Source organism: Podarcis raffonei, chromosome 8, assembly GCF_027172205.1.
Source record: "Podarcis raffonei isolate rPodRaf1 chromosome 8, rPodRaf1.pri, whole genome shotgun sequence".
Taxonomy (NCBI): domain Eukaryota; kingdom Metazoa; phylum Chordata; class Lepidosauria; order Squamata; family Lacertidae; genus Podarcis; species Podarcis raffonei.
Window position 1 is genome coordinate 8,386,159 of NC_070609.1, and position 25,264 is coordinate 8,411,422.

At 43.1% G+C, this 25,264-nt stretch overlaps 1 protein-coding gene across 1 annotated transcript in view; it reads left to right on the forward strand.

Moving 5' to 3' along the window:
• The window catches only part of ARHGAP35 (Rho GTPase activating protein 35), an 82,974-nt gene that overhangs the window by 34,780 nt on the left and 22,930 nt on the right, over positions 1–25,264 (forward strand). The window contains exon 3 of the mRNA XM_053401873.1: positions 10,588–10,732. Within this exon, the coding sequence (XP_053257848.1) occupies positions 10,588–10,732 (145 nt within the window). The remainder of the gene's footprint in view (positions 1–10,587; positions 10,733–25,264) is intronic.

Genomic DNA, 25,264 nt, shown 5'->3' on the forward strand with positions numbered 1-25,264 from the left:
TAACACTGCCCCTGCTACATGGGTAGATTCTTAAATGCTCTATTGCTTCCATCAGGTCCCTGTATCACAGATTTCTTCTTTTTTCAATCACATTGATTTTTTAAAAAGTTTTTTTAGTAATAAATCTCTTCCCCTTTCTATCTGCATTCTTAGGCTGCAAGTTTAGTAGCTGACTCAGCATATGGTCTTAAGCCAGTTGTGTACAGAGACAGTAACTTAATTTTATCTAGATTTCTCTGTTAATGGCAACAAAATAATACTGCATTTTTACAATGAACTATAAACTGCTTAGTCTAGTAGGTCAATCGGACTCCGCTGTTGATCACAGCAAGAATGTTACCAAATTTCACTGTTCCAAAATTAACAAATTGGCTATGGCCCAGATCATTATTGAAGCAGGTTTGTAGCACACACCTTCCCATTGGCACTAATTGATCCTCATGTTGGCAGTCTCATTAAGTTGACCATGAAAGCTTTATTTGGAGGCTTAGCTCACTTAATCTATGTCAAGATAGTGAAAACCCAGAACTTTGACATTCAGTATCATCCAAAATATATTTTAGCTAAGAACATTTATAGCATAGAACAGGCGTTTCTTTCCTTTTCTGTACTCTAACCCTGCTGAAGATAGTTCCTCCTACTAGAATGTGTAAAACTAAGAATATAGTCCTTTTGAATAGAATGTCTCTTGGAATCATTCTGCATTTATTAGAATTATGTCATCGTAATATGCTGATTGCACAGTGTAGAATGGTAGTTAAACTGGGTTTACAGCTCCCAGTTGTCTTTGACATGCAAGTCACATCTATGTATTGGTTATGAGCTTCACTGTGTGAATTGCTCTTCAGAGTACTTCTTGAAATTGTTACAAAATGATCTAGTGTTCTCACTGCCCATGTTAATACTGCCCATGTTAATAAGTCAGACCTTCTGCCTTAACCATAGTTTACTGTGAACCACTACTGTGCTGGCGCACATGCCTCAACAATTCCTGCTCTGTTCGCTCTCTGGTGTGAGTGTCAGGATCAAGAAGCCTTGGCTTTTCACTAGGTCTGAACCACAGATAGTTGCTTGTTTCTCCCTAGCAGGCCAGTATCAGCAAATCAAAAACAAGCCATGGTTTAAGGTGAGCTAGCAAATGTGGTTTGTTAGGAAACATAAATGTTGTGTCAAATTTCAGGCAATACTCACACACTTCTTTTTGTCCCCCATCCTTCTGTCTCGGTCAAATCCATACTTCTTTCCCAAGCTCCTCCTTGAAGAATTAAGACAAAGAAGGGTATGTGAAATGGTCAACCCCAGTGGTTCCCACTTAGCTAAGTACTGCGGACCCCTTGTTTTTTCAAAACCCAAGCCATGGACCCCCCTACTTTTGGAAAGTTTGATATATCTGGGGTAGTTTTTGTTATGTGAATGGTGCCATAGACCCCCTGGGTGGGTTACCACCAATTGGGAACCACTGATCTACCCCATTAAACATTTGGTGGATACTTGATTGTATGATGAATATGTTGTGTATTCTTTATGCACTGTTTTCCACACCCTTTTCTTCTTGGCTACGAGCCAGGAAGCAGGAGTCCCAAGGCAGGTTCCAAATGAGTCTCTAACATATTGATAAATAATAAACAGCATTCTCTCCAGTCCTTTTGCTGCAATCCTTTTAATGCTGGGTTGAGGTTCAGGCACCTGCTGCTTTATCGAAGCTATAAGCATGCAAGAGGAACTGGGAGGCCTGCCTGCCATTTAAAGACAATGCAGTGAGTATGAAGAATAGTTCCATTGTGTTGGATGGTCACAGATCTTCAAATGGTTCTGCGTAGTGCTTCAGTAGTACAGGTGGTGAAATCTATGATCTGGCATATGTGGACCCCCCCCCGAGCCAACATACATGTGTGTAAATGTGTAGCGCAGAGGACTCCTTAATATTTTTTTCTAGCTAAGAATTCACTAGGCTAAATGAAGGTAAACTCTGGAATGGTGTTGCTTTCTCTTCGCTGGACTGCTTGCTGCTGCTGTGTAACATTTTAATGGCTCCCTAATGACAGACACATGCCTGGCTGAGGGTAGCAGGCTCAGACATCTGGCAAGCACTGATGAGATGGTATTTCCAGCAGGGACTTCTTGATTTTAACCCTTTTGATGACTGAAGCATTTGTTAGGTCCCTGGTTGTCATTATGAGAGTTTAGGAAGTTGCCTCATACAAGGTCAAATTCTTGGTTTCTGTAGGCCAGGGGTGACTAACCTGAGGCCCTCCAAATGCTAGTGGATTACACCTCCCAGCAGCCCCACTGTACTCAACATTTTGGGGGGGGGCACAGATTAGCTATTCCTGATCTAGACTCAATGATGTCTGCTCTTGACTGGCAACAGTTCTCCAGGGTTCTCAAGCAGGGGTCTTTCCCATCACCTGCTGCCTGTCCCATTTATTTATGCCAATACAATCCAAATAACTTTATTGTGCTAGCCATTGGCCATGACAAATCTGAATAAAAATTAAATACAGGCAAAAGCACAACTTATAGTCTCTATTTAGATCTCTGCCTCTCCATTACAGTTCACTGCTATATTGTCCAGGGTCTCCTTTCTGATCCTTCTGGCTGCCAAAACCAGTATTTTTGCCCTCCCTACTAACTGAAGCGCTTGAGGCGGCTTACTAGATATTTGAAACACAATAAAATAGATATTGACACAGTAGTCACTGCAGCAGGGCAAAGGTGTATGTACTGTATGCAAGCCCCCACCCCCATTCTTTGATGTTCAAACAAATTGCATTCGGCAACTGAGTCTCCTGGCCTGGAACTGACTGTTGAAGAAGCTATATGTTAGTCCCACACAGGCCAGGGCGTCCTTGCTGCTGCTACTGCTGCTGTCTTTCACAGCCCTGGGGGCTGATGGAGGAGCTGCTGGGGGAGCAAAGATGTTACATGCCTTCCTCTCAGTTCTCATATGTTCTTTTAACTGACGTTGCTGGGGATTGAATGTGAGACACTTTCTCTGCCAGGCATGTGCTCTGCTACTGAGCTTTCAGCCCTTCCTTTATTGTGATGGATCCAGTGTGCATTTTTATTAACATTTTGACCTGTTTGGCTGGGGTCTCAAAGCAGAAAGCTGTGGGCAGGTCTTAAATTTCCAGGAGCAGGGGGAGCTTGGCATATATTGTGGTGGCTGCATGCCATTTTTGCCCATGCCTCCGTTTTGGTCAAGTGTGTGGCTAGAAAAGGTCATAGCTACATTGAGCCCTTGCACTAGTTCTGTGATTTGGTCTAGGTTTTCATTCCAAGTTAGATAGCTGTGTCTTGGGCAGCTTGGCCAGGGAAATGAGGCTGGAATCCCAAGCCCGTTTCACTTTATAGTCAGCCATGAAGTAATACCTGCAGAGCGCTAGGTATTCTATCACTTTTCCACTAATGCTGTTGGCGAACAGAGAGAAATGTTGCCAGTTGATTGAACCCCCATGCTTTTGTCACTTAATATTGCATCCCATTTACTACTTTAAGAAGCAGGGGGGGAATTCATAGCTTTGAGATTTGTATTAGGCTTTCCTCCTGCTGTGCTGTACATCATTAAAATGATGTACAGTGTGAAAGCTTTTCACTGATTTGAGTCATCACAATTATACTCTCCTATCTCATCTCAGCGCTAGATCTTTTTTCTTTTCTTCTGCTGAGGTGTTGATTGCAAATCATCGGTGCTTTTAAAAGGTATGTTTCCTTTTGCTGTTTCTTCCTTTTGTTGTTTCTTCAGGCCATGATCAAATATATAGTCCTGTTTGCATTGCCTGCTGGATTTGTTTGCGTTGGTGGGAGAACTTCTGTAGCTTTAGGCAGTACATCTTTGCATTAATGTGGGCAGCTTCCTAAAGAGCATGTGCTGAGTTCGTTTAATCTTGATACATTATCTGCCATGGGGGACTTAACTTCTGGCTCAACAAAGTTTTTTATATGTCCAGTGTGAAAGAATGAGGAAAAAAGTGTGTGGCAAACTGGAGGTGGGCCAACAAATTGAAACTGAATCCAAACAGGATGGAGGTGCTGTGTCTTCAAAGTTCCTGAGACCTGGAAGCAGGAATACCACCTGTCGTGGACTGGGTTGCACTCCCCTGGAAAGAGCAGGTGCATAGCTTGGAGGTGCACCTTGATCCACCATTGCTTGGGAGTGCCTATTTCAAGCTACAGCATTTCCTGAAGGAGAAGTTTGCAACAGTGATCCATGCCCTGGTAACCTCCAGATTGGACTATTGTAATGTGCTGTTTGTAGGCTACCCTTGATGAGGGTTCTGACCTTTTAACCTTTACTAGACTAAATAACAACTCCCATCTGCTGTATTGCCATTTTTGGCTGATGTTTGTATGGATCTTAATGTTTCAACTGTTATTTTACTCTAGCATATATGATTTTTAAATATCCCAATCTTGGGGCCTTATAAATTCATGCATCGCATACTTTGTACATTATATTCATTTGTGAAGATGCTTGACACGAAATCAGAGTCGATGTGTCTGTGGTCGGATCCAGCACGGCTGCTCTTACGTTTTTAGGTACTTAAATGTGTGGCTTATCCTGTGAAGTCAAAAATATTAGTAAATATTCCCTAATGTTTGAGGTGCTGCTAATTTATTTCTCACCCAATGCAAAAAGAGATAAAAGGCAGTTTATATTAAATGACAGATTTCATAGCTGCTGTTCTTCTTTGGCAATCATTTGTAACCGAGTAGGATTGTCTTCCATGAACACAGTCTTAAAAGTGAGTCTGTAAGTGACTGTGGAGGCCAATTCTAGATTCACACATCTTTCCACAGTGGGGACATAGGTTTCAGATGGGAGTTGATTGTGGTGAGAATTTGCCAAACGTGTCTTCCTCTTAGCATGTACCGTATTTTTCACTCTATAAGATGCACCAGACCACAAGACGCACCTAGTTTTTGGAGGAGGAAAACAAGAAAAAAAATATTCTGAATCTCAGAAGCCAGAACAGCAAGAGGGATCGCTGCGCAGTGAAAGCAGCAATCCCTCTTGCTGTCCTGGCTTCTGTGATAGCTGTGCAGCCTGCATTCGCTCCATAAGACGCACACACATTTCCCCTTACTTTTTAGGAGGGAAAAAGTGAGTCTTATAGAGCAAAAAATACGGTAACTCCCTTTCGTCCTGAGTTCAAGTATTGTGACACCTCTGGTAAAGGCTGTTCTCCAATTGCAAGCTCGTTGGCCAGTGTTTCCTAATTGTCGGTGTTTATACCACATTTTAAAAAGATTTGCCTTGAGTGAGTCTTTAAACATCTTTTGTTGACCACCAGCATTACACTTTCCATTTTTAAGTTCGGAATAGAGTAGTTCCTTTGGAAGACTATAATCATACATCCGAACAACATGACCAGTCCAACGAAATTGATGTTGAGGAATCATTGCTTCGACACTGGTGGTCTTTGCTTCTTCCAGTACACTGACATTAGTTCTCCTGTCTTCCCAAGTGATATGTAAAATTTTTTTTTGAGACATCATTGATGAAATCTTTTGAGGAGTTGCAGATGGCATTTATAAGTGGTCCATGTTTCACAAGCATACAGTAAGGTTGATAGCACAATAGCGTTTTAAACAAGCATTTTGGTTTCCCTGTGAATGTCCCAATCTTCTGCTTTTGAATCAGGAGAAAGCTGCACTCCCCAAGCTCAGGTGATGCTGGATTTTGGCATCAATCTCTCAGCCCTTTTGGAGGAGCCCAGGGAGAAGACGTGATTGACACTTGCGGCACTGCTGAGCGGTTGTTTAGTGCTTGTTGGTGCAGCACTTTGGTTTTTTGGGATGTTGAGTGATAGACCAAGCTATCTGTAGGTCTTCAAAGATATTTAAGATGGCTTGGAGGTCATTCTCTGAGTGCACACACTACGTTGTCATCAGCTTATTGTAGCTCTATAACGTAAGTTATGGTAACCTTACTCTTTACTTTCAGCCTACTCAAAGAGCTTTCCATCTGCCCAATATATGATTTCTACCCCGGTGGGGAGTATGGTATATGATTTCCCCAGTGGTATATGATTTCTACCCCGGTGGGGAGTTTCCCTTCAACAAAGTGTAGGATCATGGCAATGAAAATAATAGAGTTGGGGTGAAAACACAACCCTGTTTAACACCTGATCCCATTGTGAATGGTTCGCTTTGAGAGCCATTGTTATCTGTGATTGTTGCTGTCATATAATGGAGAAGCTGAAGGAAATTTAGTATAAAAGCACAGTTTAGGGTCCTGAATCAACAGTCAGATAGTGGCCCTTATTCTGATTGCCCCTGCTAAGAACCTAGCAACCCTGGCTGTTATCTGCTCTGTTTGGTCTGCCAGGAGAAAAGACACTGTGACAGTGGTTGTGCGCCCTGGGATGGTCAGTGCGAGTGGGGTGATGATCTCGTTGGAGGACATGTGCCACTGTTTCGGTGCTGCTGGCTCCACAAGGGCATAGGCGTTTCTCATACGAGATCTTTTGGAATCAGCCCTCAAGTACAGCAGATGACAAAACGTTCAGTCTTGCGAGTGTGAAAGTATGTCAGTTTTTTGGGATAGCTAGTTGGCCCATTTATTGTGGCTTTAAAGAAACTCTTTGTGTCATGTGTGTCTGCTAAGTGCTGGATCTCTTGAGTTTTTTTAATCTACCAGGTGTTCTTTAGTTCTTTGGTTCTTCTTTGAGCCTTAGCATTGGCATAGGTTTCTTTCTTAGTGGCACAGTTTCTATATCATTGCCAGATCTGAAAGGCCTTCCTTTTCTTGTCAATAATGTGTTCAATCTCACTATCATTCTCATAAAACCGTTCCTGGTGTTTCTTGGTTTGGTATCCAATGGTTTGTTCACAGGCTGCAATAATGGATGTTTTTAGCTTGGTCCAGTGTTCCTCAATGGTATCAGGGAAGTCAGAAAGCAGATGGTTCTTAAGAGTCATTTGGAAGCAATCCCACTTAATCGTGAAGGGTTGAGTGTTCATTTTGTGCCATGGTTTCCTTCCTTGAAGCCTGTGTTGAGGTATAATCTTGATAGCCATCATGGAGCATATTAATTGGTGATCTGTCCAGCATGAATGGTGATCCATTAGGAAAGGATAGGGCATAGGCTCTTACTGTTAAGTTTCAGTGACCTGGTTTATTTTCTTAATATGCTCTCTAATGTCTTTGGCAGAAAAGCTCTTTTCTGTCATTGGTGTCTGAAAATAAATTGCCACCCCTCCCCCTGTTGTTGTATTGTTCTACATATCCTTCTGTCACCAGAGCTCTGGAGGGAGGAAGTTATATGGAAACAGACTAAACAGGAAGTGATCATTTTTTAGCTAGGAATGGGGTATAGACAATGGAGGAGGGGAGTTGGGTGGGCGGGAAGTTTCCTGGGGCCACATGGTTCAACAGATGTCTTCAAGGGAAGCTGTTGGCTAGGAGTGAGTTAATCTCCTCTCTTGAGCTCAAAATAATAGAACACCTGCCCTTGTATAGCCCTTTTTATCAAGCTGGAAACCTCCTTGCAGTTGAGTCATACACTACATATTGTGACTTTTCAATTAGTGCAGCGCGTCCATCTTCCCCGGGTTTCCTGCCAACTTCCTCATCTGGAGAGAATATTATGAACAACTATTTTTAAGATAAAGTGATTTAAAAAACAACAACAACCTCTTTTTAAAAAACATTATCTGATAACCTGACATTGATAGATAATGCAATATATTTTAAAATATTGATATCAGGGCTACCCAAACGACATTGCATGGCTTTCATGTGATGTCCCAGAACCCCCAATAGCAATAGCATAATTAGGCACATTCCAGAGCTAATTCATGAGGGAGTACTCTGGCTGCTAACTCCTCCTTTTAGTTTTGTTTTTTTATGCAAATACTGACGACCAAACTACACATGGCAGCCATAGCAGGATCAACCAACATTGTTGTATGTTTTTTCCTTTACTAGAAGTGGGGGATTTGGATTGAGGCTTCAGCATGGGGAGTTTAACCCAACTGTGTTGACTACGGATTAGATTTTGGGCTCAGTTCAAAGTGCTGGTTTTGATCTTTAAAGCCCGGTACAGCTCGGGACTACAATAGCTCATGGACTGTCTCTCCCCATATCAACCAACCAGGACGCTCCTTGCCATTCAGGGATGCTTTGCAGCTGGCAAGGCATATTGGCTGAGTGGGGCGCGGTTCACAGATAGAGCCAAAAGTTGCTGATCTAGCAAAGCCAGTAGAATGACTCTGCTTTCCTACTTTCCATCTCTGCTGCAGAGTGGTGTAATAGTAATATCTGTTGTGTCACCATAGGTCATAGCTACAGAGAAAGAGAGCCGCTTCAGTTTCTGGAGCACAGGTCTTAAAGGAAAATTAGCCATGGAAATCCACCTAGGAAAACAAATGAGGAATCCAGCTGAGACTTTAGGTATCATGTACCTTAAGTGTAGGGACGCGGGTGGCGCTGTGGGTAAAACCTCAGCGCCTAGGACTTGCCGAACGTATGGTCGGCGGTTCGAATCCCCGCGGCGGGGTGAGCTCCCGTCTTTCGGTCCCAGCTCCTGCCCACCTAGCAGTTCGAAAGCACCCTTAAGTGCAAGTAGATAAATAGGTACCGCTTTAACGGCGTTTCCGTGTGCTGCGCTGGTGCTGGCTCGCCAGAGCAGCTTCGTCACGCTGGCCACATGACCTGGAAGTGTCTCCGGACAGCGCTGGCCCCCGGCCTCTTGAGTGAGATGGGCGCACAACCCTAGAGTCAGACACGACTTGGCCCATACGGGCAGGGGTACCTTTACCTTTTACCTTAAGTGTAATGCAGAAAAATGGGAAATGAAAATATAGGGAAACTTGCCTCCCACCCACATCTAATACCTTAATGGAATTATGACTTTTTCCAGACTTTGGCTAGAATGGGAATGCACAAGTGAGAGTGTAAGAGCAAACTGTGGTGGGGAGAAATTCAGGTACTCCACTAACCAAGGATTCTAAAACGTTCTGAAGGCAGCCCTGTTTAGGGAAGCTTTTAATGTTTAATAGGTTATTGTATTTTAGTGTTTTGTTGGAAGCCGCCCAGAGTGGCTGGGGAAACCCAGCCAGATGGGCGGGGTATAAATAATAGATGATGATGATGATGATGATGATGATGATGATGATGATTATGACATTTAACACATTTGCAAGCCCTACAGTATTAGTATCTAAAAATTAAATACTTTGACCGCTAGAGTTTTTGAAGTAACGTTTGTCTTTCTGCTGTTAATTGAATTTTATTTGATAAAATGAATTTGATGGCGGGTGGATAAGTAGTCTTACGAAAAATGAAACAAAATAATTCTGCAGCCTGGAAAGGACCATAGACCTGCGGGATGACTCTTGTTCTAGTGCCAGAGGTTCTAGCTACCAGGGAATAGCCAATTAAATGTTGCTGGATTACAACTCCCATCATTCCTGATCATTGGCCATGCTAGCTGGACCTGATGAGAGTCTAGAAGGTGCCACGCTGGCTACTCCTTCCCTATATATAATTGAGAAGATACATTTGCCCTTCCATCTCTCCCTAAGCAGGCCATTCTGTTTTTCTGTTTGCTGCTTGTGGTTTGTTTTTCCTGCTTTTGAAGTAGAAGCTTTTCCTCAGTACTCCAAGTAAACTTCCATGGAGCCACACTCCCCCCCCTCCCCCCCGCCATCACACACTTTTACTCAAAGGCTCACCCGGATAGAGTTTGTGAATCACTGTCACTTGACCTGACGCTTTGTGCCTTCCTTGCCTGTTGCTCTTAGCTGTTCTTGGCACATTGTTGCTTGAGAATAAGACTGGTTTAGATGAAAACAATCCTTATTTGTTTTCTGTTCTTTATCCACTGTGGGAAGAAAATACCTGTTGGCTTCACAGCATTTTTTTGTAAGTGAACAAAATGTAGCTTGCACCGTAGCATTCTAGTTTGGAAGAGGAGGTGCAGAAAGATTCCACCTAAACATTAGGAAGAACTTCCTGACAGTAAGAGCTGTTCGACAGTGGAATTTGCTGCCAAGGAGTGTGGTGGAGTCTCCTCCTTTGGAGGTCTTTAAGCAGAGGCTTGACAACCATATGTCAGGAGTGCTCTGATGGTGTTTCCTGCTTGGCAGGGGGTTGGACTCGATGGCCCTTGTGGTCTCTTCCAACTCTATGATTCTATGATTCTATGGATTTTGTATTTGCTGCGATTTCACTCCCTGCTAGTCAGGTGTAAAAGGTATCTGGTGTTCAAATTATTTTTATTACTGTGTAGCATTTGCTGTGGCAGGTGGTATCATTCCAAGTAGTTCAAAAATGTTTCCTTCTAAGCTTTATTTTTAAATGTTTCCTTTTTATTTTTAAAGTATTATATATAGTTATATGAACTCACATTCTACTTACGTAGCAATAGCAACCATAGCTTTATAGCAAATTGAGCGCATATGTATAATCAGAAGTACAGCTTGTTTTTGACTAACAAGTTAAATTGTGTCTTTTATCGCCCCAGTTTCTTATATTATTGACCTTTTGGCTATTTAGGTAAAGCCTCATTAAATCCATTGCTTCATTATTTATAATGTATGTTTCCAACAATATTAACTCTGGTAAATTCTTCTCTACAGAAACCAAAGCCTAAGCCTCGGCCATCTATCACAAAGGCTACATGGGAGAGCAACTATTTCGGGGTGCCTTTGTCCACTGTAGTGACACCAGAGAAACCCATCCCCATTTTTATTGAGAGATGCATTGAATACATTGAAGCAACAGGTAAGATATTTGTAGCAAGAGATGTTGTTGTTAGTTTATTTTAATGCCACATCTCATCTGCGAAGGCCCCTTGGTTGGTTCAGAAAGAGTATATGGCTCCATTTGCATTTTGTGGGTGGGTGGGCAAAGGTGGGAAACTTATAGTTTAGTAGCTATGAAAGCTCTTGCATGTACCTTAATTTAGCAGTGTAGTTTGTGTACCTTTGGTCAAACTTCATTGAAGATCATTGGTAAAATGTCACTTCGGCTGTGCATTGAATTCTGGGTAAAATGAGCCAGCAATGGATTTCATAGAAAAATGTGGCGGCGGCAAATGATTGCTTTTAAGAACCAAAATAAACTCCAAACATTGTTTATACTAAACACTTTCTAAACATCATTTTCTCTTATCTGTATTGGTTTTAAAGAATTAAAAGGGAATGTTCTACAAACAGATTAGCATCTGCAGAGAAGTGAAACAGTTTATTGTTTCAACAGTATTTGAAGGATATGCCTGCTGTGCTTTGGAGGCTTTTAACTTAATGTCGTTTATGCTTGAGCAGTCTATAGATGAATTGCATGCTGTTTTATTTTATTTCCTGTTATACCGTCTATATTTAAATTCTCATGCCTTCGTTGCTGCCAGATCAGAACATACTTCCCCCTCCTGAGTAGGTACCAGAAAGTTTAGCAGTAGTAGTAATAATTATTTTATTTTATTTCTTATACCCCGCCCATCTGGCTGGGTTTCCGCAGACAGACAATCTGGGTGGCTTCCAGCAGAATATAAAAACATAATAAAATGTCAAATGTTAGAAGTAACTTGAAATTGCCTGTAGTGGTATTTATCAGGTGTAAAGTATTCCTATTTGATGCTTCTGCATGGCTCTGACAAGATGAATCCTTTCCCACAATGAAGGGCTGCTGTTACTCTGTTGTACTAACAGAACTTTTTAGCTAAAGCAGAGAGCAGCTGCCTTTTGCAGTTCAGCAAGTGGAGAAAGCTTTAAGGGCCTTCAGTTTCTTGCTGTGTCTGTAAAATTCCTATATCATGGAAGTTGATGGTGCAGTTTTGGTAGCTCCATTTTGCTTCCCGTACTAATACTGTGAATGCAGTATTTCACTCCTAATATTTATTTTCACTCCCATCATTTGATTTTTTAGCCCCTTTCAATAATTTGAGAGAGTGCTTGGTTTTTGCTCTGAAATACCCGGAAGCTGTACACCGGCTCCCTCGGCCAATAAAGGGAGATGAGCGCCGCAACCCCAGAGTTGGTCACGACTGGACCTAATGGTCAAGGGTCCCTTTACCTTTACTTAGTGTGTACATAGAAAAGCATTATGATTTGGTTTTAGTGTACTTGGAAATAAGTCACTGCAGAGTGAAATTGGTGCATTCTATTCTTTATTATCCTAATGAGAGAATAGACTTTCCTTTTGCCTTTGCAAACAGCTCATGTTACTGCAGATAGGAGCAGCGCTTGGGCAGAGTCCAAGATGCACCTGTCCTGTTAGGTGCAACTTCAGAGCTATGATCGGAAAGCCTTGACTACAAGACACATTCATTCTTACTCAAGATTTTACTACACAAAGAATCTGCCATGTGATTTCTCTACCTGAAATGAACACTGCAGCTTTATTGAAAGTTCTCGTGCCTTAGGGTTGAGCTGCAGATGATTCATCTGAGTGGAAAACCTGTCCTGTGTATAAACATCTTTAGTGTTTTTTAACAATGCCAACTTCCCAGAAGTCGATTCAGATGAAGTTAGTAAAGCGCTGATTTGTGGTACTGTTCATACTAATATGAGTTATACCAAAGACCTGATATACCTATTAATGGAAATCTCATATACTCCTAGTGAACTTGGTTCTCAGAGTGTATGGATCATTGTGAGGAAGGACTCAGGAAATTTTGGGGGAGCCCCAAGGTTTGCAGAAATACAAAAAATGTTGGGGCTGACTTGGAATAAAAATATAAAATTGGGGTGGTGTGGGGAGGAAAGGTGGGGAATAGAATGGAGTATCCTGGGAAAAGGGCATGAATCATGGAACATGAGTTCTCCAAATGTTTTGTTTTGGGCCCTGGAGCTTGTTTGCACAATCAGAGATACCAGACATACTTTGGGATTTCTGTCCTGAATTAGCACCCTTGTTAACATAGGGTATATCTCTATAGTTTTTTTGCTTCCTCCATTTCTCAGGCTTTCAGAGTCACTGGGGTAATTGTGTGGTTGTTTGGAATTGTAGACTGTGTTCCCTTCTGCAAAATTGTGATAATGTATATGTTTGCATACTGAAAACTAAGTCAGGAGTTCCTAATTGGCCAGAGGCATTTCTGCTTTGCTTGTGCCTGACTGAATCCTTTAATAGCCAAAGATAACAGAACAAAATAAGGGGGTTTATAATTCCTTGTCTTGGATTCTCAGAATAGATAACAGTGCATCATTAGAGTGAAACAAGTAAGCTTTATTATACCATATCCTAACCTCAACACCCAACCAGAGAGGTCCTAGCATTTCGTTTTCATAAATCAGCTGAGGAAAGGCTGTAGCAAACAAATCTGCATCTGAAGGGAGTTTCCCTATGAATTTGGACAGGCTACCAAGCTTTCATGCTGTTGATCTTGGTTCTTAGGCGGTGTTAAGAGGATGTGCTCTTACTGGTCTTCAGCAGTCACAAAGAAAACTTAGGAAACATGTCCTAAGCTAAAATATAATTTCTTTTAAAAAACCAGAAGGATTTATCCATATTGCTACTAAATTCATCCTTGACTAAAAATGCTTTGCAGTTGCCATGTTTGTGGGTTTCTGTCCCGCTGGTGTAACTGACTGCTTTGTGGTGAAAATGAAGAGATTGATAATGGATTTAAAGGGCCATGGTTCATCTGCCTTGCATTCAGTCTCCAGCAGGATGAGAAGTAGGGATGAGAAAGTCCCTCATATGAAACTTTGGAGAGCCACTGCCACACAGTGTAGACAGTACTAAACTGGATGGACCAGTTGTCTGACTCTGTACCAGGCAGCTTCAGTCCTATCAATCATTACTAAATATATAAAAGTTCAGCTGTGAATATTTGTAGAAGTTAGGGGAGAGGAAGGGCCTGGGGAACTCATACTCTCTGCACATATGCAACTGGGCTGGCTGTCTCATTGCTTATATCAGCAGTTCTCAACCTGTGGGTCCCCATATGTTGTTGGATTACAACTCCCATCATCCCTGAGCTCTGACCTTGGTAGCTAGGGGTGATGGGAATTGTAGTTCAACAACATCTGGGGACTCACAGGTTGAGAAAGGCTGGCTTATATGCTGCTTGGGTGCTGTGCTTGAGACTTTAAAAGCCAGTAAAGTTCTCATGCAGGAGTGCAGAGAGTGGAGTTAAGCTGCAAGCAGGTACTGTCCACAAGTTGCACAGATCAACGAACCAGCCCTGCTCTGTTGCTTTGCCCATTAGCCAAGTACAGTGGTACCTCAGGTTACATACGCTTCAGGTTACAGACTCCGCTAACTGAGAAATAGTGCTTCAGGTTAAGAACTTTGCTTCAGGATGAGAACAGAAATTGTGCTCCGGCGGCGCGGCGGCAGCTGGAGGCCCCATTAGCTAAAGTGGTGCTTCAGGTTAAGAACAGTTTCAAGTTAAGAACGGACCTCCGGAACGAATTAAGTACTTAACCCGAGGTACCACTGTACAGACATCTCTCCCTCCCTGGAGGAGCTCTTATGTTCTTTATTTACAAAGGCAGGGATTTCTGGGCCCTTCTTTTTTGTCCCATGTGCCAGCTGTCACACTGGTCCTTTGAATCTGAAGAAGTATGAACTACACCATACATAACATGATTTTCACCCAGGGAAGGTGAAAAGCATGCCCATTCACAGGCAGCTTGGACAGCATTGAAGTGTTCCTACCCAGCCTCCAAACAGAGGCTGTATGGTGTGGGACAAGGCCTTTTATAGCATCTCCTAAGTCCCAGTCTCACAAGGCTGGTAACAGGTATTCTCATTTGGTCTTGCATACCGGCCCAACATCAGACACTAGCCCTCAGACACTACAGCAGTCCACCTCTTCACTGCTTCCTGCATTTTGGGGAAGGGAGGGTGTCTGGTGAGATCAGAAAGATGATTCTGCATTGCATGTAAAGCTGTTCCCTTCAGCTGCTTTTAACATATTTAGTGGTAATGTATTCAGACAGTACTGTATAAATAGCTATGAGAACACGATTTATTTTTTTTAGTGCTACCGTATAGTCCCAGCGGGGTGAAATACCCTGTGGATAGCACCACTGTTCTCTCTCTCTCCCAATGCAGACTTCCAAGTGCTGCAATATTCTCCTTTAATCCTGGCTGTGTAGAAATAGAGACCCACCTTTGAAAGTTTGCCTTATCAGAACCTCATCCAAGGCTGAAAGACAACTGGATTAGAGTGGGGTATGGAGAAAATGACCTGAATTCTTCTTATTTGAGGAAGTGAGTTTCAGATTGCTTGGCACCACCCTTGTGCTTGGCTGAACAAATATTTCAGATTCCTTGTTGTCAACATAAAATTTGAAGAAGCACAGGCTTCTGTGTGCCTGGGATTTTCCTGACAAGCCCAGGAGCAGGGAGCAAACAAGGCTCATAGTCCAGGTCCATGGATCTGTACTAGTAATTTGTTGTTGTTTAGTCGTTTAGTCGTGTCCGACTCTTCGTGACCCCCTGGACCAGAGCACGCCAGGCACTCCTGTCTTCCACTGCCTCCCGCAGTTTGGTCAGACTCATGTTTGTATCTTCGAGAACACTGTCCAACCATCTCGTCCTCTGTCATCCCCTTCTCCTTGTGCCCTCCATCTTTCCCAACATCAGGGTCTTTTCTAGGGAGTCTTCTCTTCTCATGAGGTGGCCAAAGTACTGGAGCCTCAGCTTCAGGATCTGTCCTTCCAGTGAGCACTCAGGGCTGATTTCCTTCAGAATGGATCGGTTTGATCTTCTTGCAGTCCATGGGACCCTCAAGAGTCTCCTCCAGCACCATAATTCAAAAGTACTAGTAATAATACTAAGCATTTAATATTGCATTTCATAGTGCTTCACTTTATTATCTCATTCTAACCCTGAGAGGTAGGCCAGGATAATCTTTCAGATGGGTGTGTGTGTGAGAGAGAGACAAAGAACAGTGGCTTGCCTAAGGAAAGCAGCATAGAACTTTGGCTTCAAGGCCCCCACCCTCTGGCCACAAACAACCCAGTCTCGTACGCCAAGACAGGATCTGTGAAGAAAAGGAAGTTCTAAAATTAAACGCTTTGGGTTGATGCTGCAACAGGGCACCCACTTGCAGGTGGGTGGGTAAGTTTATGCAATGGTCCAGTCAAGATAATCGTTGTCTTCTGGCTGACTCCAAAGCCATCCAGATTGGTCTCCACCACGAAAGCTTTCATGTGGCTTGCCAAGGTAGTGTTGTGTACATACCTGGGGTTTTGTGGCAGAAAAGATGACACACCTATATTCAAACCTTGCTGCTTGGTCACATAATTAGCTATTGCATGCTTTTAATTGTACATCTTCAGACACTTTCATTTTTGTTGCTAGGACAGTTTTTTTTATACTAGGGCAGAGGTTTTCAACCTTTTTCAGTCCATGGCTCCCTTGACCAACTACATTCTTTCTGTGGCACCCCTGTAGGGCTCAGAAGCCCAATTATGTCACCCCTTGTCTGCAGAGCTGGCAGTTTCTCACCCTTTTTTGAACACCCTCCCTTGTGGAGTGTTCGCTCAGCCTCCTCTCCTCTCCCCTCTCATTGGGAGTCCTCTGGACAGCTGCTGCTCCTGCCCCTGGTCTCTGAGCTAAAACCCCGCCATGCCCCAAGAAGAGGTGCCTCCTCACCCTGCCCCACAGGGGCTTGGGACTTGTCTATCTATTCTCAACAGCAAGGGCAAGCGGACTGGCTCCCTTGCCCGCTTGCTTGCTTCCTCCGAGGCTGCTTACTCCTGGCAACCAGGCCCAGAGGCAGCATTTGCCTGGGGAGCTTATAGCCAGGGCTGCTGCAACAAACAGCTGTGCAAACCTTCGGAAGACAGAGATGTGAGAGGGCAACGGAGGAGGGAGGGAAGGGACAGAGGCCAGTGTTGCCCGTGGCACCCCGGTCATCATTCAAGGCATCCCAGGATGCCATGGCACACTGGTTGAAAACCACTGTACTAAGGGAATCCTTCAGATCAATTTGTTTGCTTTTGCAGGGGATTCTAGGCCATTATCTGGGCTTGCTTTTTGTTCCAGTGGGGTTTTGCCATCATTGTGCATGAATGTGATCCAGAACACACCTCATATTCTCCTACAGCTACATGTTGTAGAGAGAAGATCAGCAGTGATGCACAAGCTGCTTTTCAGGGAATCCTGTCTACCATTGCTGATTTTCCACCTGAGAAAACCCTAATAAGACAGTATGAAGCCTTAGAGTTATCCAGAACACAGAGTGAAAACCACTAAACTAAATGGCACAGCGGTTAAAATGTTGGGTTTGCATCAGGGAGCCTAGCTTCAGTTTCCTTTTCAGCCATGAAACTCACTGGGAGACCTTGGGCTAGTCACGAACTCTCTGCTTAACCTACTTCAAATGGTTATAGTAAAGAGATTGATAGGTGGGTGGAGAGAAATGAATACATTGCTCTAAGTTCCTTGGAGGAGCATAAATTATGATATCAATAATACGTAAGCTTATTGAACCGGTATCATGAGTCCAGTGGAATCCTAGTTTTCAGTGATGGCTTAAACCTAATTCACTAGTTTAAAAACCTACCTCATCTAAGTGATAGTCTTCCAAACGTCGCTCCTCATCAGCTCACCTCTTTGCTGCATCAATAATTGACATAATGTGCCTGACTGTGGAAGCTCAAACAGAATATGGATTATTTTTATACCTGGAAGCAATGGTAGGTGAAATTGGATAACATCTGTGGACTGTTTTAATATTTAATTATTTTCCAGGTTGATCTTGGAGGCTTAAAAGAAATCCTTGCGTATGTGTGTCCCCCTAGGATGAATGCTCTGTGAACCTTGGGGCTAAAACTGCAAAGTATACTTTTTAAGTGAAAGATGTGCTCTCTCAATCACAGCAAAAATGAGAAGAGTCTTGTTAGCTACTGTGTGGACTAAACTGCTCCCTTAGCCTTCCAGCCTGAGTCCCCCACTTCCTCCTTATAAGGAGGGGTCTTGGCTGTGGTTTCACATTGTGGTATGAGTGGCATTCGCTTGTGGCTTCATGTGGTCACTTGTTGAAACAGTTCATTCCTCGGCGGTTGGAGTTCTGCTTTGTTAACCCACCAAGCTACAAGCAAAGTTGCTGATATTCTTGATCATGACTAATAACCTAGAAGTTTTTGTGGGGATGAAGCATCAGCAGGCATTCTTGTTAGGGCAGCATTACAGCACATAGAATCATTTATTTTAGTGTGCAGGCTTCAGTCCATCAAGATGTCACTGGCAAAAGATACAGAGCATCTCTCCCCACCAGAAACAGGCATTTCACAGCGGAAGTTAAAACCTGAAGTTGCAGATAAATGGCTGCTTTATATCAGATTGTGTGAGTCGTTTATGGTTCTCATTTTATCCTCTGTTATTTTCTGTTGTGGCTGAAAAGTTGGGCTTTTAAAATTTTATATATTGGTAGTTGAGATGCCTTTTTCTTGGCCACACTGGTTTGGTAAAACAGGTGAAGGCTTTTGAGTGAGCGCATGAATTTATCACTTTTAATTTTCTATACCTGTGGAAGTCTCTCTTTTGAAAAACATTTCTCCCTGCAGATCGATAGACCTTTAGAAAGCAGATTGGCAGCGGAGCCTCTGAACCCAATTTATTCTCAGGGAAACTTGATTTATTCTCAGACATGGTTAGCTGCCTTGGGGCATGTAGCAGTGCTAAGGAAAAGTTCTGAATGGAGAGAATAATCAAGAATGGCTACTGGTCCCCAGTGGTAAAGTATCGCTGGGCATAAAATCTAAGGTCCCAAGGAAGCAACGGTTTTGAAATTGGATCACCGTCCTAACTTCCTGTTTTCTCACTAACAGGTTTTCCTTGAAATTTAATAACTGAAAGACAGGTCGCAAATTTAGCCTGAGTCACTGCAAGATTTTCCTCCTTTCTGTACATTTGTAACCAACATTTTCTGTAGACTGGAATTTTATGTTTGGATAATCCGGGGTGCACAACTTGCACCCCTCCAGATGTTTCTGGACTACAACTCCCATCAGCCCAACCAGCGTAGCCAGTAATCAGGGATGATGGGAGTTGTAGTCCAGAAACATCCAGAGGGCCGCAGGCTGCACATCCCTGCAAATGCAATTCTACAAACCCTGTGTATTTAAGATACTTCCATATGAATCAGAATTACCCTCATCTATTTTTTTTTATTTTTTGTAAATAGCATGTGCTCTTTTATTTTTTATTTTTTGTAAATAGCATGGCATATTTGAGCAGATTCTGGTCAAATTTTACAAATTACTACACTCTTTTTAGAATACAGTACATGTTGATAATGTTAGCACCGTAACTGAGTACTGCAGATAAACAGAGAAAGGGATGCTGGTTTAGAAAAAGCAGGAATTGCCAAGCAGCATAAAATTATTCTTCAATGCAGTCTTCTGGCATTCAAAACTTAAGGCAGCACCAGGTCTGTGTGTATGAACGAAATGGCCCACACTAACTCAGTCCAAATCTTTTGATGCAACATTCTGAATGTGTGCTAATATATGAAAAGTAAATTTCTAAATTGTTTTCTGTATTTCAAGCAAAGTTATTACCTGCTTAGCATTTGTTACCAAGAGACGTTTTGCAAGGTTCTCTGTCTTAAGATGGGTGGGGTACCCTTTACAGCAGAGGGCTGCATTCCCTTCCAGCGACCACATTCTCAGAGTGGGAGCACTAAGGCAAAACTAGTGGAGAAGTTACGGTGCTAACATTATCAACATGTACTGTATTCTAAAAACAGTGTAGTAATTTGAGAGTACAGTGGTACCTCTGGATACGCTGCGTATCCTTCAGGATGCGAACGCGGCAAACCTGGAAGTATTTTTCCAGGTTTCACCACACATGTGCAGAAGCGTTCTACCGCACAGTGCGCATGCGCAGAACAGGCACCTCTGGTTGCAAATTTCTCGGGATCTGATTGGAGCTCTGGAACAGATCCTGTGCACAACCGAAGGTATCACTGTATTACTCCTAATCATGAACTTCAGTATCTCTTAGGGTGCTTCCCAGCAACACACATGAGCCCATATCCAAACAGCTGTGCAATCAGTTTCATGTGCCTAGAGGACTTTCGACTTCTGTCTCTGAACATCAGTCGTCTGTGCCACATGGCAAAGCACCTTATTGATTTTGAAGCAAAATTTCTAATGCAGTTTGCTATGGCTGTGAGAAGTTGTCTGGTTCTCAGAAGGAAGGAAGGAAGGAAGGAAGGAAGGAAGGAAGGAAGGAAGGAAGGAAGCTAGCTAGCTCATGGGTTCCAACTATATGCTCTTGCTTTTCCTTAGCTTGCATCAGGCGAGTTTGAGTAAGTCGGGGTCTGGTCTTCACATGAGTAGCTAAGATCTTGGGACTGTGTTCTTGTTTCAGTACATCATGAATGAGTGTAATATAATGCTTGTGAAGCTCTGGTTGGACCCTGTAGATCCACAGCTGCAGAGTTTGATACTTGAACAGCTGTGTGTACGTGGAAAGCTCTGTGGAAGGTGCTGGGACAGGTACTTTATTACCTAATAGCTTAAGAATGTCTTTATGCTGTTCTCAAGAGGTTTTAAAAAGAATTATAGGAATCTCAACTTCATTCTAGAAACCCCAGGCACCCCTTTTAAGTGTTTTGTGATGAGGTAGCGGTGGTGAAAATGTGTAGGCAGGTTCCGCTTTGAGGGTCAGATTTATTGCCCATATCCCACATTTCGTCCTCGAGGGAAACGCAGGGTCGCTAACAGCAAAACAGAAAACGAATTTACACAAAACACAAGAATGAAAGTCAGTTTGACAAAGCATACAAATATCTGGAAAGTCAAATCTCAATTGATGTCAAAAAATGCAACAAATCTGTCCAATTTCTAGCAGGAGTTGATTCAACAACAAAGGTCCTCCTTCTGTTCTTAATGTCCCCCCCCCCCATGTCCCCATACTTGGTCTCCTTTGTATGGTGGTGGGAGCTCCCTGGTATTCTTCTGACCATGTGACCAGTCACAGAGGTCTTTCCCACCTGATCAGCACCCCAATCCTCCCTCTCCTGGCTGCTACACCTCCTTCAGGCAACAGTGTTTTGACACTGCCTTCAACTTCAAGGACAGTGGAAAACCCTTTTCCTGCTACTCACGCCAACTGCTGACACTATAGTGGCGGGCGCCTCACAGTGTAGCATTTGGTGGGCTTCTTTTTCCCCCGCTGATGAAATTTGTGTGGCTGATTTGTTCCGTGAAGCTTCACTGAGCACATTTGACTTAATGTTGAATGCATATTTGACTTCTTGTGTCTGCTGCAGAAAGCATTCTGCACATAACAGCTTCTCTCTCTTTTGAGCGGTTGCCTTTTATTTATTAGAACATTTCTCTGCTGCTTTTCATTTACAGAGAGAAATACCAAAGCAGTTCACAATAATAATAAAGCACAATAAATGCAGTAAAATCAGTAAAAAAACCCACCAAACAAACACAGTAACTATTATTAATAATAATAGTAGACTCTCCTTGGACGAACAGGCATGTCTTCAGATATGTCACAAATCAATGTAAATGTATTGACAATCACATGTCAAAAAAATCCTGAGCCAAGAATTGTTTTTTCACTGGGGAGTGGGTATTTTGCTAAGCTTGGCTAGTCTGCCCCTGAACTCTCTTCCCTAAAAGAAAACCTGCACCACTCCTTAACAATATAAACCCCTTTAATCAGTGTATTACAATCATGTTGCACTATATGATATGTCTAAAAATTGGCATTTATTTTTAGTGTTGGTGCTGTGGGTTAAACCACAGAGCCTAGGACTTGCCGATCAGAAGGTAGGTGGTTCGAATCCCCGTGGCGGGGTGAGCCCCCGTTGCTTGGTCTCAGCTCCTAGCAGTTCGAAAGCACGGTAAGTGCAAGTAGATAAATAGGTACCACTCTGGTGGGAAGGTAAACGGCGTTTCCGTGCGCTGCTCTGGTTCGCCAGAAGCGGCTTAGTCACGCTGGCCACATGACCTGGAAGCTGTATGACTGCTCCCTCAGCCAATAAAGCGAGATGAGCGCCGCAACCCCAGAGTCGGCCACGACTGGACCTAATGGTCAGGGGTCCCTTTACCTTTACTATTTCTACCCCGCCTTTAAAAAAATATAAAAAACTCAAGGTGATTATCAATACTGTATATAAAATAATATATATAAATATATAAAACCCTATTAAAGAATGATAGTAAGGGAGAGAAACGGCCAAAAAAAGAACCATTTTAAAAATTTATGTTTGGAAAACTAAAATGCCTGGGAATATTAAAATTTATTACCACAGTAGCATGCATTTGAGGATAAGCAACTTTCCATTCCACTTAGCGAGGTCTTCTTCGTGACCTGGGATACCTTTAGAGCAGTAGCCACCAATGCTCTGTGGTTTCCAGTACCTGCCATGACACTTGCAAAAGGTCTCAATAAATATCCCCTCCGAAATATACAATGCACCAGATACAGGTCCCCCCCCCCCGTTGCTCAGTTCTTACTTGAACTGGCTCAGCCTCTCCTACATTGAACATGCCCCATTAAACATGCCCACATGGCATTGGATGGCAGGATTGAATCCCTGCCCTTCCATCCATTCTGAACAGAGGGGAGATGTAAATAACTTTATCGCTGTGGTAGTGGCTGATGTCGGTGCCTTTTCCCACATTGACGGCTTGTTTTAGGGGGTGGGATATGTCCACAGCCTTCTTTTGTCCTGCCTCTTTTTCTGCTTTTATTTGTAGCAACCATTGGGTCATGTCCCCCCGCCCCAAGCCATTTTGTGCCTAGCATTCACAGGACTTTCTCGAAATTCCAAATGCTTCTACTGGCACAAAGTTTGGCAATTCGGCTGTAGACCAGCGAAGTATTGGCCCTGTGACTTCCATAATGAAAAGTGCAGGTCTCAAAAGACAAACAGAAAAGCCCAGTCACAAAAATAGCACCATCAGACTTCTGCAAACATGGTTTTGGACAGTTGATAGGAAATGGAAGGAGGGAACTGAGCAGATGGTTTCCATTTCCACAGCCACCAGCTGAAAGAATGTGCACGAGTAGGCAGATAAGTAACCAGACAGCATAATTTAGGCTATAGATGAAGACTTTCAAGTGAAGACAGATAATTGGCTCACTGTCCAAGGGTTATCAAGGCCCATTTTGAATTACAGTGGTGCCTCGCAAGACGAAAAGAATCCGTTCCGCGATTCGTCTTGCGGTTTTTTCGTCTTGCAAAGCAAGCCCATTAGCGGCTTAGCGCTATTAGCGGATCAGCTGATAAGCGGCTTAGCGGATCAGCTGTTAAGCGGCTTAGCGGATCAGCTGATAAGCGGCTTAGCGGCTTGGGAAAAGGGGGGGGGGAGGAAAAAACCCCCGCAGGAACTCGCAAGACATTTTCGTCTTGCGAAGCAAGCCCATAGGAAATTCGTTTTGCGAAGCACCTCCAAAACGGAAAACCCTTTCGTCTAGCGGGTTTTCCGTCTTGCGAGGCATTCGTCTTGCGGGGCACCACTGTAGATTGTTTCATGGTCATAGCAATCCTATATATTCTTATTGAACTCAAGTGGATCCTTGTAGCAATAACCAACGTGATGGGGAGGGGTCTCGACAGGACAGAACCTGAGGTTTGCATAGAAACACCCAAGGGATTGGGGGTGCTAAATGGGTTTGAAATGCTAACAGTTGTGGGAGATGGAAGATCTGGGGGTGCTGAGAAGGGAATGCGACCAACTCTACTGGAAAATGGTATGGCTGACTGGGTTAAATCCTTAACAGGAGTGTTCTACACTGAAACATTTTGTTGAATGTCCCACTTGTTAGGCTAAATACCTGTGTAAGGCTTTCAGCTGGAAAATTAGTTCTGTATTTGAGTGTGTGTTTTGAGATTTCTGTCTGGGGCCTATTTGACCAGAATTTATTGCGAATTGCTCTGATTCCAAGAGTCTGTTCAAGCAGTAACTGGTTAGAGTAATTGAGCTATTTCTTTGGCCGTGTTCAAATAACTAACTCCAGCTGTCCAAGAAAGATTGTTTTTAAACTGGGATATTCCTAGAGGTTCCCAGTCTGCTGTGTAACACTTGCCTTGGCCAGCAATCACACTAGCCAAATGGATGGGCAAGGAAGTGGCTGAATTACAACATCATGATAACTTTTGCAAGCTCATGTGTAGCCTGGATTCTTTAAGAGATTTCTGCAGGAACTTTAGGAAAGGAAGGAAGTCAGTACAGTGCTACCTCGGGTTAAGAACTTAATTCATTCTGGAGGTCTGTTCTTAACCTGAAACTGTTCTTAACCTGAAGCACCATTTTAGTTAATGGGGCCTCCTGCTGCCGCTGCACCGCCGCTGCACGATTTCTGTTCTCATCCTGAAGCAAAGTTCTTAACCCGAGGTAATATTTCTGGATTAGTGGAGTCTGTAACCTGAAGCGTATGTAACCTGAAGTGTATGTAACCCGAGGTACCACTGTAGTTGATGAATCTCTTGCTTCTAGAGATAACTGGGGAAGTCCTTCAGATTCAGGCCCAAAAAGGAACTTGGTGTAATGCTCACTTCAAAGGAGAGGTAAGTACTAGAAGCTCCCAGATTCTTCTCTGACCACCCACATTGTTAGACCCATAATAGCTCAAAGCACAGGGGCAAATAGCAACCTGGAATTGAAGGCCTTGGAGCAGGAGGCTGAAAAGCAGTGGGTTGTTGTTTGCACTCCACCCAGTCTTTCTGGTTGCCTTTCTCCAATGATAGCAATAAGATTATATTAAAAGGCTGCCTGCACACCCCCACACCGATGGTGGTGGAGGGAGATAAAGCCCACTCACTGCATGAGATCCTTGAGTATGGAAGAGTCCCCTACTGGAGGTAGTTTTTCCAAGATGTAGTCTTGTACACAAATCAGTGAATGGCATCTCCATTCTTATGGGCTTGGAAAACGGTTAGTGAAAATGGACTTTGGGTGAAACAGATTCCCTTGTCTTTGATCCAACCCAAAGTGCTTCACTTTGGGGAAGGAGATGGGTGGGTGGAAGACGCTCACCTGTCTCTGCTCAAAGGTTAAGTAATAAGTTTCATAACACCTCAAAATCAGTCTTGATGAAACCCTACAGATGTTGTACCTGATCCTTGTAATAGATAGAAGTTCTGTTTTAGTCGAGTTGATTGATTGCTTTAAGTGGATTTAAAAGCAGAAAATAGGAAACTTGGGCACTTATTGTGCATGTTATCTGGCAGCGCCCTCCTTGGTTTTCCCTGTATGAGACATTTTAATTGGAGATGTGGGGATCTTCTGCAAGCAGAGCGTGTACTTCACTATTGATCTATGGCCTCTTCCCTGATGTACAGTCCAGATGTTCCACCAGTACTGTTGACAAATGATTTCC